The following is a 13,772-nucleotide window of genomic DNA, read 5'->3' on the forward strand; positions in this document are numbered from 1 at the left end:
TAAGGTGGTTTCACGTTCATGAAAAATGTCTGTGAGAGTCACCAAGGGATCCACGATCCACCAACCAGCTTGCACTCAATCCTCTCAAATGACTGGCACTTTAATCTGCATTCTTTAAGCAAGCAACCCATGCAACAGGCGCATGCCCATGGGACACATGTTCAACAAACATGCATAAAGCTTCTCACAGTTCAAGTAGGGGCTAAGGCGTCCTCAGAACAGGCACATGGCAACAGTGAACATACCATCCACCCACAGGAGGCTCCATCTCTCACACACAGCACCCAATACAGCATTCATCACAATCGAGCACCACAATATGGCCACTTGTAATGATCAACTACATGAGTCAAAGCAGTGCTAGAGGGTAATCATGGAGCACACCCATAGAGTGCAGCCTTCATCCAGGGCCCACAGGTCCTCAGAGGCTGCCTCCCCTGAGCGAGCCACTGAGAGATGGATGTCCACTTTTGCCTTCTCCCTGGGGGGGGTGGGGCATCCATCCAGCCCCCTGCCTGACAGATTGTCATTCTGCTGGGCTGGCCATGCATTACCAGCTGTCCCCAAGTGACTGCTCTCTGTGGGCCACAGCCGCAGGAGTGAATGCCTTTGACTGGACACGCAAAGGTGGGCAGCCATCCGGCAAAGGTCCACTCCACCCGAGACCATGCCTCATACGTAACTCCCTGTGGGCCAAATCGATCATAAAACACTGTGGTATGTGACATGAGACCATATCTAACCTTTAAAAGGGGATGACTGAGATTCGATAAGTATATTGCTTTTTGCCTCAAATCCTCAAATCCCTGTTGTAGGGCAGCACACCTCATACCCCACATTCCAAGTGCGGCCTTGTAACAAGCCTTTTCAAATAACACAGTGTCAGAGTTTGTCCACACCACTGTAATACATATTTAATACATTGAACTTGCTCTGATCAAAGAGCAGCGCTCAACATAGCTAAGATCTCTCTGATATCCAAACAAGCCTGTGGCTTATCTTTATCCGAAAAAAAAGTAGAAATTAATCTTGCTTTAATTTTCCAGTTCATTAGAAAAAAAACTTTCTCCATCTAGGGCAAGCTTGTTAAAAAATTCTCATTTGGTGACTGAGTTCACTGTCATTGGCATGGTTGCTGGGAGCAAGCAAAAAGATGAGTACTTCTATAACTTGTGTGGTTGCCAAGTTGGACGACAGCCAAGGTCTCATCTTTAATAAATCTCCTTGGCCCAAGGTTCATAACACGCTCAAATTAAAACCGCTGTCAGCCGCGTCAGCGGGGACATCCACAAAACTATGATTTCTCCCCCATCCTACACACCCCCAGACCCAGAGAGAGACCCCAGCCAACTCTCCTCATCAGTGACTGCTCTATGCCATTGTGTTTTATCTTACAGTTTCATCTCCTCCAGACCTAAGAGCAGCATCACTTAAAGCACTACACTGTTTCTTTAGTCTACAAAATGGCCTAGGTTTAAGCATTAGTAGAGGCAGCTATGAACACAATTAGTTCTGCTGCTGACTACACATAGATAGTGTTTTCATTTTGAAGACATCCCTCTAATTAGGCTTTGCATGGCATGAGTTGCAGGAGGAGCTGGAAAGAGTGTCCCATAACGGTTGCTTGTAGCAGCCTGGATTGCACAATCCCCCTGAGCCAACAAATTAGACTACGTTCCCAATTAAGGGCACTCTGTCATAACCGAGAGGAGGGAGACTCCAGCGTGAAGTGAGACAGAGTTTCATCAAACTTGCAAATGAGACATCAGCAGGGTGGCTGGGAGCTGGGGGCTGGGTAGAATTCCTCTCCTGAGCTAACCTGAATGCAACCTATGAGAAGTGGTTGAAAGACACAACTCCTTGAGCACACACAAGTCCAGTGTCATAAGAAATGAAACCGATGAAAAGCTGAGCCTTAAAGGCGAGCATATTTCCCATTAGTGGCGCACACGTACACAACAAGGTCTTGCGGCACGAGGACCTAATGAAACTGTCAGTCAGCTGGCCGCTCCTGCATTGCAGAACTGCCTCTGAGTGGGCACCCTCTCACCTCATCGGGAGCAGCCTCTGCGAGGAGAGAGAGGCCTGTCTGCAGGTGTCAGACGTTAGCTATGTGAGATATTGTACAACGCACGGCAGTCATGCGGAACCATAAGCCTTGCAACAACGCAGGGGAAGGATCGATGCCAAGAGCACAGAGGCAGATCCAACAGGGAACAATTTATAAGAGGTATGCCAAGCGCAAAAAGGCAGCCGTGCTATTATAATGACGTGTCAATGGAGAACGTCCGGGCTCTGAGAAAAGTGACACATGCATGTAGAACAGCCAAAACCTCTCCCATGCAGAACAGTCCATATTGAGCATATGGTACTCTAAAGCTAGAGGTTATAACTAGGTACTATGGCTTATGGAAGATGAGATTTTGTGTTTTACAATTATGTGCATATTGCATCCTGCACAGCCAGTGTTAACAGACAGTATGTGCAGTAAAGCAACCACAGCCTAAGGACACAAATACAAGCACTCAATTTACTCCCATAGCAGCAAGGCTACTTTTGTGCAAGTTCCACAGGGGGTGTGAATGATTCATAAATTAGTCTCTGGGGGGCTGGGGGGTGGGGGTGGGGGGGGGGGGATTCCTCCACATGTCTCCTCATTCTATGGTCGTAAAAAAACCACATGATAAATCATCCTGAGTGAAACTGGGTAACTAATGAAACCCCTGCATGCAGAGTTGACTTTTGTAACATATGGTGAACCATGGGAAACAAATCCATAGGCATTAATTTAATATAGTTGATAGAGTTGGTCAACATCAGGCAACTGAGCAGGCCTTTGAAGTTTCGGAGAATGGCATCTGGTGCAGCTTCCTTGATAAGCGCATCCGTCAGCCATCAGAGCGGTTTTACAATGTCTTGTTACAATGACTGACTGCCATTGATCTTGTGACACAATTGCTAATTAACATATAATTCATCTCCAAATTTGCAGTTGTGCCAATACGTCTTGGTGGCTGAAAAATGGAGGCCATTATGCGAGATGCAGTTTGCAACCTGACTTTTTAGAGGGGTATTTGCTGACCTGTGTTGGTTCAGTGAAGGGCTACACAGAGATCCAAGTAAAATTGGTTTGATTTAACAGGACTGAGTTTTTTAATGTCATTTAGGGCTGATAAATGAAACTGCATAGCTATTGTGTACCCCCTGCAGCTTTCTGCTTGCTTCACAACATATTCAGTCCAGAAAATGTAAAGCTTGAAAGTGATGAATAAGTGACGACCTCGGCTCCCTAATGCTGTACATGTATGCAGCCTGAATTCATTTCAGCAGCCCCTTTCATATCTCATTACGGAGCATCTCAGCACATAGGTAGACATCAATAAGACATTGACATGTGAAGCAAACTCAGTTGGGTTAGACCTCAGAGACAAAAGTGGAAATTCGATGGATCATATGATGTAGTGATTCAATTAATTCACATTCACCACAGGTTGTGTTTTGTCCCTGCTTTTTTAATGCAGTAAATGGCTGATTTTTTCCCTTGTAATTGTACTTTAGCAAGGACACATTACAACCGGGAGATGAGAAATGACCTCGAGGCCAATGAGATCCACTGGCATACTGCTGTGCGCGCATATTGCCCCTCTCGACATATGCTTGTTTTTTTTCTGCCAAAGGCAATGGTGGCCAGTGGTGTGATTCATCTAAATTATTCTTGGTGCTTCTGGTGTAAAAACAGGGCTTCTCTGAGACACTGCTGATTCCCCTCTCCTGGGTTTGGCATCCAGGAGGAAAGAGGAGAGCACAGGAGGGTTGGTGGATGCCTCCCTTGCAGCTTCCTCATTACCACTGCCATGCAGCCCCGGCTTCCTGTGTCATGACCAACCCACTGCTGCTGGCTTTCATGCTTCCCGCCCAGCATGTGCACACAGGTGGCCTGAGCACCAGCCAGCCCCCGCCAAACCCTCCTCTGCTCAGCTTCAGTCACATTCATTCCGTCTCTCTCTCTCTCTCTCTCTCTCTCTCTCTCTCTGCTTCCTCTCGCTCCCTCTCTCTCTCTCTCTGCTTGCTTGCTCACATTGTCTTTCACTTGTCATGCGAAAGAATGCTCAGTTATACAGTCATTCTTGGACAGGGTGGCGTGGATATATTCTATCACCGCCCATCTGCTTTAGGTAAAGGTTGATCTCAGCATTTTACTCATTCACTTTGCTGAGACACTACTACTGTCCAGCACTGCATGATGGACAGCCAAAGTCTTGAAATCTTTATAAGAAAAAAGATAGGAAAGGCACCACAGGGGATGCGGGCTTCAGCCACTCAAGTGCGAAAGCACTAATTGACCAGAAATACAGAGATAAAAAATGGAGGATAAAATGGAGGTGCTTGGCACCACTCTCTAATCTAAAAACTTGGCTGGTGTTCGGGGTGGGAGAAAATAATCGTTACAATGTAGTATCGCAATGTTTTTTGGCACACTATTATATTGAAAATATATATATATTCTAATATTCTGATTTAAATGTTATTTTGGTACATACAGCTACTCTGATAACATTGCCTCAGAAGTCCACAAGATGGCACAAGACTTATTTTTTTTTCTTGCATCACACAATCGCAATACTTACTGTATCGTACAATGTAAAGAATCACAATAATATCGTACCGAGGCCCAAATATCTTAGCGTCGCCTATGTGGCAATTCCCCACCTAGCTGGTATACAGGGCTTTAGATCCCAAGATAAAACAGCCCTAACTGTTACAAGAGGATATAAGCTCATTGAATAATATGAGAGGAGGCAGATGACTGCAAGGTTCCCGTGTTCGATCAAGTGGACACAAGTTTAGCATATTTAAGAGTTGTGGCACACATGTCACATACAGTACATTGTGCAAAATGTTTCTTTGTGACCCGAACATTTTTCGGATCCACATCATGTGCAAGCCTTTTGTATATTTACTGCTTAAAATCACTATTACAGGCATTAAATGCAGCTTTTCCCAACATGATACAAAAGATACAGTCACAAGAGATCATTGAATGTAACAGTAACAAGGAAAGGAAATGTGGAGACCTCAAGAGGCTAAGGACAGTCTAGAGCCCAAGGCTGTAGAACGTTCAGTTCACATTTCAGATTTGACAGTGGCTCAGTTTACATCGAGAGTTATTCGCTTTTACACAAAGCCAGTCACAAGTGATCTAAGAAACAACTTCACTGTTCATGCCGCATGACAATATCTCCATTTATACTCAGAGTCAGAGCGGTGTACACAGTAAAAAGCACTGTATTTCACAAGACAACCTGTTCAGAACTGCACACGCATACGAAAGTGGTGCTTTTAGTCTTTCCAAAGACACCTCTCATGCAGTATTCAGAATGCGACAGGGTATTGAGCCACATGGCCTCAGCAGTTCTCATTCAGTGTCATCCATCAGAATACTGCATCGTCTGCAATATGCTCACTTTAATTGGAAAGATTTCCCTGTACTTCTGAAATGACACCACAGAAAGTAAAAGTGGTGTTGCCCTCCAAACAAACTATTAAAAAATGAAGAAAATCTATCACTATGACACATTTTATGGCTGAGTAGTTTATCCTCAGAGGGTGATGGCTTACTGTGTTGTTTCTAAATCTGGCTTCTTGGTAAGACTTTCAAGCACAGCAATAGACGAAAGCAGGGAGGCAGACCCTAACTAATCTGAACACAATTGCTGAGACTACTGAGAGACTCTCACAGCAAAATGAAGAGCTCAGCCATCCTTTGGGGTGCACAGTGCACAACACAAACCCGAGAAATGTCTCTGGTCTTCAAGCACCGATCAGTGACTCTGACATCCATAAATAATAGCAGCCTATGAAGGATGGTTTGAATTAATCAACATTCATCAAATACAACAAAGTAATTTCGTGACAGAGGGAATGTGTTTGATCAATAACTATATTTCATTGCAAAAAAACCCAGCGACTGAAAGGAGCCTGCAGAGATAGGCACAGCGCTGGCTGCCTCTGGTGACAAAGAAGCAGGGATATACTGATAGGCACTGGTGCAGAGAGGTGAGGAAAAGATGCTACAGTAACCAGACTACAGAATAACAAGGGAGTGGGATAAGTACTGCATGCACTAGCATTATTGGGATTAATGACTTGTCTTCTGAGTGTACCAACAACAATTATGGCACAATTTTGCTTTCAGAGAAACATACATATTTATGTATCCCGTGGGAAATATAAAGGAAAGCTTAATCCTCACACCAATATTTATCAACATCTAATTTTCATAATGTTCAATAAAAGCAGGCTGCAGAGATGAGGAGAACAGAACAGAGAGAGGAGAGTGCAGGACAGGAACGGATAGCCAAGGATACCATAAGAGTGGAAGGAAAACGAGACGGGGGGAAAGAGCAACAGAGTAAAAGAGGAGAAGGGCCAAGATGAGATGTGAGCTGATTAAATGAAATGAGAGTGCAACAAAGCTTCATATCATGGCTCTCTAGAGGTGCTGCTGACTGCTGACAGTGTTCTGCATTGGATAAAATAATTCAAAATGAACAAATGTGCCTCTGCTGTGACACCTTAACAGAACACCATACAGCTATCTGACCACACTACATCTAGTGCACTAGTTCGTCTTTCGTTCAAATGTAATTGGGAAATCTGTTTGAATTAAAAAAAACACCAAATGAGAATAAATATGATTACAGTGACAAGAGAAGGAAGAAATATGTCTTCTTGTGTTGAGCTGTCATACATTATAGCTTCAGTGATTACTAATGGGGAACCAAATTACTGAGGGCAATATTGCTTTCGGTCATAAAACACAATGCCAAGGAAGCCATGTAAAAGCAAGAAACTAATTACTCAGGTAGACTGAAGCCTGCGGTCTGAAATGAGAAGCAGAGAATTGCCTGTGAGTAAAAATGCATCTCCTACTGCCACCCTGCAGCAACACATTGTTCCTGTTAGATTCATTTATGAGAATAAATTGCATGGAGACCTTCCAACTGAGACACCCATATACTCAGTATTGAGACCCCTGCTGTCATCTGGATAAAGCTGTGAAATAACTGTGTTATTCCAGTCTATCTCACCCTATTTTCAAACTAATGTGCAGACAACAACAATAACATTTAGTCACCATGACACTTTCTGGGTGTCAGCAGTTCTGCTGCTGAGCGAGCCTGCCACTGACATCACGTGACATACAAAAAGTTGTTTAGACTTCACCAGAAAGGCTTCCAGGGGATATTTAAAGAGGCAGAGGGAGACATCTGCAAGGCAACTATGTCATATGACATATAAAATATAAATGACATACCGGTATGCAAACTTCACGTGGCCCAAATGTCTGTCAATCGTTTTAGATTGTTTATTATTTAATAAGGACTTTACCCAGTGACACGTAATTAATTAAGTAAATCTCTAATGGAAATGTCACATTCCAATATTTGACCTGTTTGCACATTTTTGCACATTGAATTTTTCCAGATAGGCTATCAATGTATATCAACAAAAGACACATAATCTTGGCTCACACCTACAGCACAAGACAATGTAGATTTGTTTATGTCATCCACTTCTCATTTTGTTATTGAATTTGGCGATGTGAAGAAAAGCTGGCTTCATACCCTTTTCAAATACTTGAACATTTCTACATAATGGATGCATCCCATGTGGTTACGCTCATAACAGCTATGCCAATACCTGGTAACATGAATGCATATTGCTTGGATAGAGGCTCAAATAACAATTGCGCACTGTTCTGGTGGGAGACGTACACACTATTTGCCTTTTGCACTGGTGTCTCCCTGTAAGCTTTTTAAAACATTTTAAAATATTGGGGTAAAGGATTAATCCACGAGGTGAAAACTGCAACAACAAAGTTATGACTGAGTGACCGAAAGCTTTGGAGGGAGATGTACTACAATATTCAATAAACATCCGGAGATTTTATCTGAGAGAACTGTACCTTGAAATCAATGAATAGCTGCATTGAGCATACAGAAGTAGCCTAATCCATTGACATACACTGCAGTCTACGGTGAATTAGAATTGAGATGAGAGGGGATAGGTTATTGATTGTTTCTTTGAAACTATGAATGAGAACGCTTTCAGGAGAACTATTCCAATCTAAATCGATAACCAATGGACCAATACATTTAAATCTTAAGTAGGAGAGGCAACAATCATGAGCATATTACGATGAAAGGTGACAACAAAAACGCGCGTCTGTGAACATCCACAGGCATGCACACGGATAGTTTAAAAAGATGGTATTTTTTTCCCCCTTTTGCGCAGAAACCGAGAATCTACAGAACATGAGGAGATGAGACAAGTCAAATAAAAATGCTATCTTACATGGTCTGTTGTCATGTTTTGTTGCGTGGTTGCAATCATCTTTGCGGTCGTCAATTTAGCAGCGCTCTCCGGGTTTTAACAGCCCTTCCACGCGTTGGACAGTCCCGCTGAATGGTCTGAGCACCCCAGGCGGTTGCTTCGGTTTGCAAGTTACGGGCAAACCTCTCGACTGGAGCTCGACAATCTCTCTCTCTCTAACCGCCACCCCCAGTCTTCCACAACCCACTGCCTGTTTCGCCCCCTTTCTGTGTGATCAATGCTATTGACCAGCAGGAATTAATGAAGACAACGCGTAACTTCTTTCACTGCGTTCTCATATGGTTAATACTAATCTGGTACACAAAACCAAAATGTTTAGGATGCCAGTTGTAGAATACATCATGCCCATATCGTCATAGTAAATTATGAATATAGTAGTAGACATAGTATCCCAGTGGCAAGTCACGTGGTAGTCAAATTAGGTAGGTATATTTTGATATTTTTTTCCCATGTGTGTGTGAGTGTGTGTGTGTGTGTGTGTGTGTGGGGGGGGGGGTCATGCCAAGTCACAAAATGTCAAAATGTTCTTGCCTGTCTTGCCACTGATTCATACAAAACTTTTTGGCTGATGTCAACAATAAACATAAATAACCAAACCTGATTGAAATGAAATAACCATTTTCACCAATTTCTCAACATCTTAGTCTCTGAACCAAAGGATCATGTAAATAAATTGTTCCATCAAAATACCAATCTAGGGGAATCCAGTTTCATCGTTTCAGTTATTGTGTTGTAGTTATTTAGCATATATTTCCCAGACTATTTGAAACACTCAAATAATTAAGAATTAAAGTTGATTGGATCAGTCTGAAATCATAGCAGCGGAATCTTTTATAGTCATGGAATACAGCCCTCTTCATTTGTGCTTGAATTTCAAATCAGAGTATTCCATTTAGTCTTCACGTGGATCAGTCACACTGATTGGCAGGTCTAATAAACACATCTCTTTTGAGTATTTCAAGGCTATAGGCCTAACCGTAACGAGTCGGCTAGATAAGTCGGAACACACCAAGTAAGACTGTCTGGGAGACAGTAAAAACCTGGCCTTTGTGCCCTGAAACATTACTGAACATGCTGTTTTTGTACAGATTCAGTGTTTTTCCACAATTTCATCATACTGATATTGGGATATCATATATGTGGGGTAGTTACTTTTGCTAGGCCAATCTGCACCTTCACTAAGCTAGTTTCCAGCCTGCCTTTCTAACAGCACGCCAGCCTCAGCAGCGTGGTCATCCTGAGCTGATCAAATAACACTACGGTAGTAGAATGGATTTGTATCGTATTCCTGTCTAGTCTATTCAGGTTTGTGTTGCTCTATTTTTTTGCTACTTGGCAATCATCAAGCGTGGACATTCGATATGAAGTCAGGAAGCTGTTGTCCAAGTGTACGCCTGACACCAAGTGCACGCCCCGTTTCCTGTTCACAGATCCTCTTATTGTGGATCCTCTCCCTGAGAAGCTACCACTGATGCTGCCTGATGAAGACCGTAGACCTGGGTTAGTGTTTAGGAGCTTGACTGGGGAACTATGGCTGCTACTCTGGCTCACACTCCAAGAATGCTGCTGCTTTGCCTGAAGCTGGCTATAGCTGGTTATGCTTCTACTTTGTCTCAGATTGTTTTGTCTGTTCATAATTGTTTCCCCACTCGTTGTGATAGTTGCCTACTACCTCTGCAAGTTACTGAACAGCTAACAACCATTATTACTCACTTTTTAGTCTTGGTCATCTTAGTTGTGTGTATGTGGATGTGAGTGGGGTTATTTAATTTATTTAGATCCGAATTAGCAAATTACGTGTTTGACCATCTCACACGATTGATATTGTTCTGTGTAGTGTTTATTTTTGCTTTTTCCTATTTGTTTTAATCACTTTTTTTTTTTGCATTTCTAGTTAGGTCATTGGCAGGGGGGGCATTTTTCTACAGCTGTGGATAGCCAGTGTTATTGGTTCAGTATTTGGTCCAATTTATTTAGTTTTGTGCGTAGTTTTCTTGTGTTACACCACTGGGAGGAGGCCCTTTTTCTATAGCTGCTGATGACCAGTGTTTAGTGTTTCAGCATTTAGTCAACTGCAGTTGAGGTGTTTTGGCTGTTTGCTTGTTCGTTCGTGTGTTTGTTTGTTTGAGTATTTTGCCCCATTAATTGTAGGCCTATGTATTCCTTCTCTGTCTATTCCAGAAGTTGAGAGCCTAAAGTTGAGAGGCTGGTTTCTTCAGGTGGTGGTATCCCCTTTCCAGTATGTCATCGTCATGTGGACATCACTGGTCTTGAGCCTTCACGATTGTGTGTGGATGTGTGTGCACGTGTGATTTGGGGTGGCTCATTTGATACCTCCTTTCCTTTAGCCTGCCTCTCCCTGCTCTGATACTCCTAGCTCTGAATACTACTGCTGCCCCACTCTGATTTATGTGCAGATTGTGTGATTGATGGCTCTTTTATTATTGTTTCTATTTTTTGGGTGTTTTTGTGAATAAAATAATCTTAATGGATGTAACCACGTCTCCTGCTTCTTAGTGTTCCGAATGTGAATGCTTTTTGGGTTATTGATACTGGTTGAAGGCAAATATCCCCTTGTGTGAAATTCCCAGGGTGTTGTAGTTGGATCTTTTACATGGGTTAATGCCCTACAAACAGTTATAACAAAAATGATTTAAGCATTTCATTATTTTGCCAGCACTGTGATAGAATGGTTGAGGCATTATTTTGACAGCTGGTGATCTTCAACTCCTGGAGCAGATGAATCTGGACTGGTTCTGACGTTGACCTGGCGTAGACCAGGTCCAGATCCGGCTCACAGTCAGCCTTTGTCTGAGAATAAACACTGCCGTTAAGTCCTCTGACTCGCTGTGTGCGCCCATTCATGATCCCAAGTCCCTCATGTCTGACTCCGCCCATACGCGCTTCGTCATCTAGTTTACGACATTACATCTTCTTTATCATTGGCCCCCGGGAAAATTTGAAACGTAACTTTTTAAAACCTTTCACAAACAGTGAAGTCTGTTGTTATTGCGATAACTCCAGCCATGGTGAGGCCAAACATTTGAAGTTCACGTGAAGGTTGTTCCGGACCATAAAAGTTATTGCAACAAGATCCGATACTGCTTGGAGCTGAAAAATATGTAAGTCCCGAACTGGCTGGCATTTTTAACAGTAAACGTTCACTTGCTATAGTTAGCTGTTAGCATTGGTGGCTAACTAACTTCCGTTTTTCAGTAGCTTTATAAATGTACCAGATACGTGTACTATGTGGCCCAAGCTCAAATGCGGGATCTGATGTCGAAACGAAATATTGCTGTTTAAATGTAGTGTGTTGAATTCGTTTATAAATTGTAATAGTAACGTTGAGCCTTACTGTTGCATACCAACAACTGGTTATAATTTGTGTTAGCAGTGTGTTAACGTTACCTAGCTAGCTAATACCTGTACCACTACACTTTTGTTAGCTATCGCTGTGGTATAATAGTAGATAACGTTACTAACTATGGTGGTTAGGGCGCCTTACCATGTAGCATGATGTTAACCGTTACTGAGTTTTTTTCAACATTACATACAAACGTTAACTTGTATATGCTTGCGAGTGTTACAAGTAACATTAGCTAGCTAGATGTTTCTAGTTTCCGTTTCTTTCACTAGGTTAACTGTAACGTTATTGGCTGTTGCAATGTGAACTGTAGAAGAACTGTTGTAGCAATGCATGCTAACGTTACGCCTGTCTGGGTTCGCCTTCAGAGACCATGGAGCATTCAGTGAGGAGTCTTCAAAGTCTCTTCCAGAACCTACGGGCTCAGGTGGACGTGCTCAGTGAAGGCGTTGAGCCGCGTAAGTAGTTAACTAACTTGCGTTACAGAGCAGTCTTTCCAATACTTTGTCTTTAAAATGATTCACTTACTGTCATGTTGTGTTTTTCCGAACAGAGTTTATTCAAATGGCACTGAATTTCGAGGAGTGTAGACGCAAATGGTTGAAAATGGAGCAAGACTTCTGTTCATGTAAAGAGGTGCTGACTAAAGCAGAGACTGAGAGAGGTGCTCTGGAGGTGAAGCTCAAACACGCACGGAATCAAGTGGACGTTGAGATTCGTAGACGGCAGAAGGCAGAGGCGGACTGTGAGAAATTGGTAAGAGGGCCTTGAGACTTAGTTGATCTATGTTATGACCGGAAGATGGTTGATGAAATTAATTGAACGGAAAAAAAACTACTGCAGATCCTTTTAAATTATTTAAACCAATTGTATACGTAACAATTCACCCACTATGTAGAGATATGGTTAATATGTCCTTCATTCGTGTTTGGTTCCACAGGACCGTCAAATACAGTTGATACAAGAGTTGCTGGTTTCAGAGGGCTCTAGCAACAGCATCCAGTTGAATGAAGAACAACGCTCTGCCTTGGCCTTTCTCAACATCCGAAACCCGGCTCCCTCCAACCTCAATACTAGCCGAAGGTAAGGACAATGGCCCTGAAGTGTTGCTTTGCATTTGTCAGTTTTACAGATGATATAGTAGTCAGTTGAATGAGAATCCTTCATTAACATTCATCAAAAGACAAATGATATATTCCAAGCTTTTTTTTCTTTCTGGGATTATAGTCTGAAGAGAGCCTGTCAGTCCATTGAATTTGTACTACCAGCCAGTGAGCAGACGTAGACACAGTTTCGTCATTTCATTTATCAAGATGCCCCTCTTCAAGGGGTTTAGCGAAACTACTACTTTGATTTAGTTTTATCGGTAGTTGTGTTGATAAAGTTGTCGACAAATGAGCAGGATGTCACACAGACCTTTGATAAAGTAAAACATATTATGACTTTATTCTGTTTGGCAAGGCAAAAGCCATTTTTCCTGTGCACATGATCAGTTGATCAGGCTTTCATACATATTCCTTTCACCCCAACAGATTGACCACCATAGATGAGTCTGCTTCCATTTTGTCTGACATCAGCTTTGACAAGACTGATGACTCGCTGGTAAGTCACTATTTTGCAAAAGTGAATGACTTTTGTTATGTAGGCTAAATGTTCCATGGCTTGTTCGTGTAATGGCAAATCATTTTTCTCCAATTCATTTGGACCCAACAGGACTGGGATTCCTCCTTGGTCAAAAATGTGCGTCTCAAGAAACGTCAAAAAAGAGTAAGTAGGACTATTTCAGAGTTAGTTACTGTGAAATGTCACAATAAATGTCATAAAAACTAATATTTGAACATAATTTCAGCGCTCATCCAGAAACCACACAGACGGTCCTGCTGCTGGTGCCAAGAAGACCCGCTCAACTGGCCGCACCTCAGACAAGGTAAGGCAACAACAGTGCTTGAGAGCTGTTAGCTTGCTTGGTTATTTTTAAATTGGTCTTTTGGTCTTTGTGTTTGTTTTCAAA

The 13,772-nt window shown here is 42.5% G+C and overlaps 2 protein-coding genes across 2 annotated transcripts in view; one reads left to right on the top strand and one right to left on the bottom strand.

The window, feature by feature from the left end:
• LOC105906779 (inactive dipeptidyl peptidase 10) overlaps positions 1-8,791 on the bottom strand; it is a 28,848-nt gene extending 20,057 nt beyond the window's left edge. Inside the window, exon 1 of the mRNA XM_012834973.2 lies at positions 8,359-8,791. Coding sequence (XP_012690427.2) covers positions 8,359-8,397 — 39 coding nt within the window. The 5' untranslated portion in view covers positions 8,398-8,791. The remainder of the gene's footprint in view (positions 1-8,358) is intronic.
• A 2,562-nt stretch (positions 8,792-11,353) lies between these two features.
• On the top strand, positions 11,354-13,760 carry LOC105906835 (rac GTPase-activating protein 1). The gene is made up of 7 exons (XM_031565507.2): positions 11,354-11,519; positions 12,130-12,219; positions 12,315-12,517; positions 12,702-12,844; positions 13,294-13,363; positions 13,475-13,528; positions 13,611-13,760. Exons 2-7 carry the CDS (start codon positions 12,135-12,137, stop codon positions 13,737-13,739), a joined length of 684 nt encoding a protein of 227 aa, XP_031421367.1. The 5' UTR covers positions 11,354-11,519; positions 12,130-12,134; the 3' UTR covers positions 13,740-13,760.
• Positions 13,761-13,772: the final 12 nt, after the last annotated feature.

Source organism: Clupea harengus, chromosome 4 (genome assembly GCF_900700415.2).
Source record: "Clupea harengus chromosome 4, Ch_v2.0.2, whole genome shotgun sequence".
Classification (NCBI taxonomy): Eukaryota; Metazoa; Chordata; class Actinopteri; order Clupeiformes; family Clupeidae; genus Clupea; species Clupea harengus.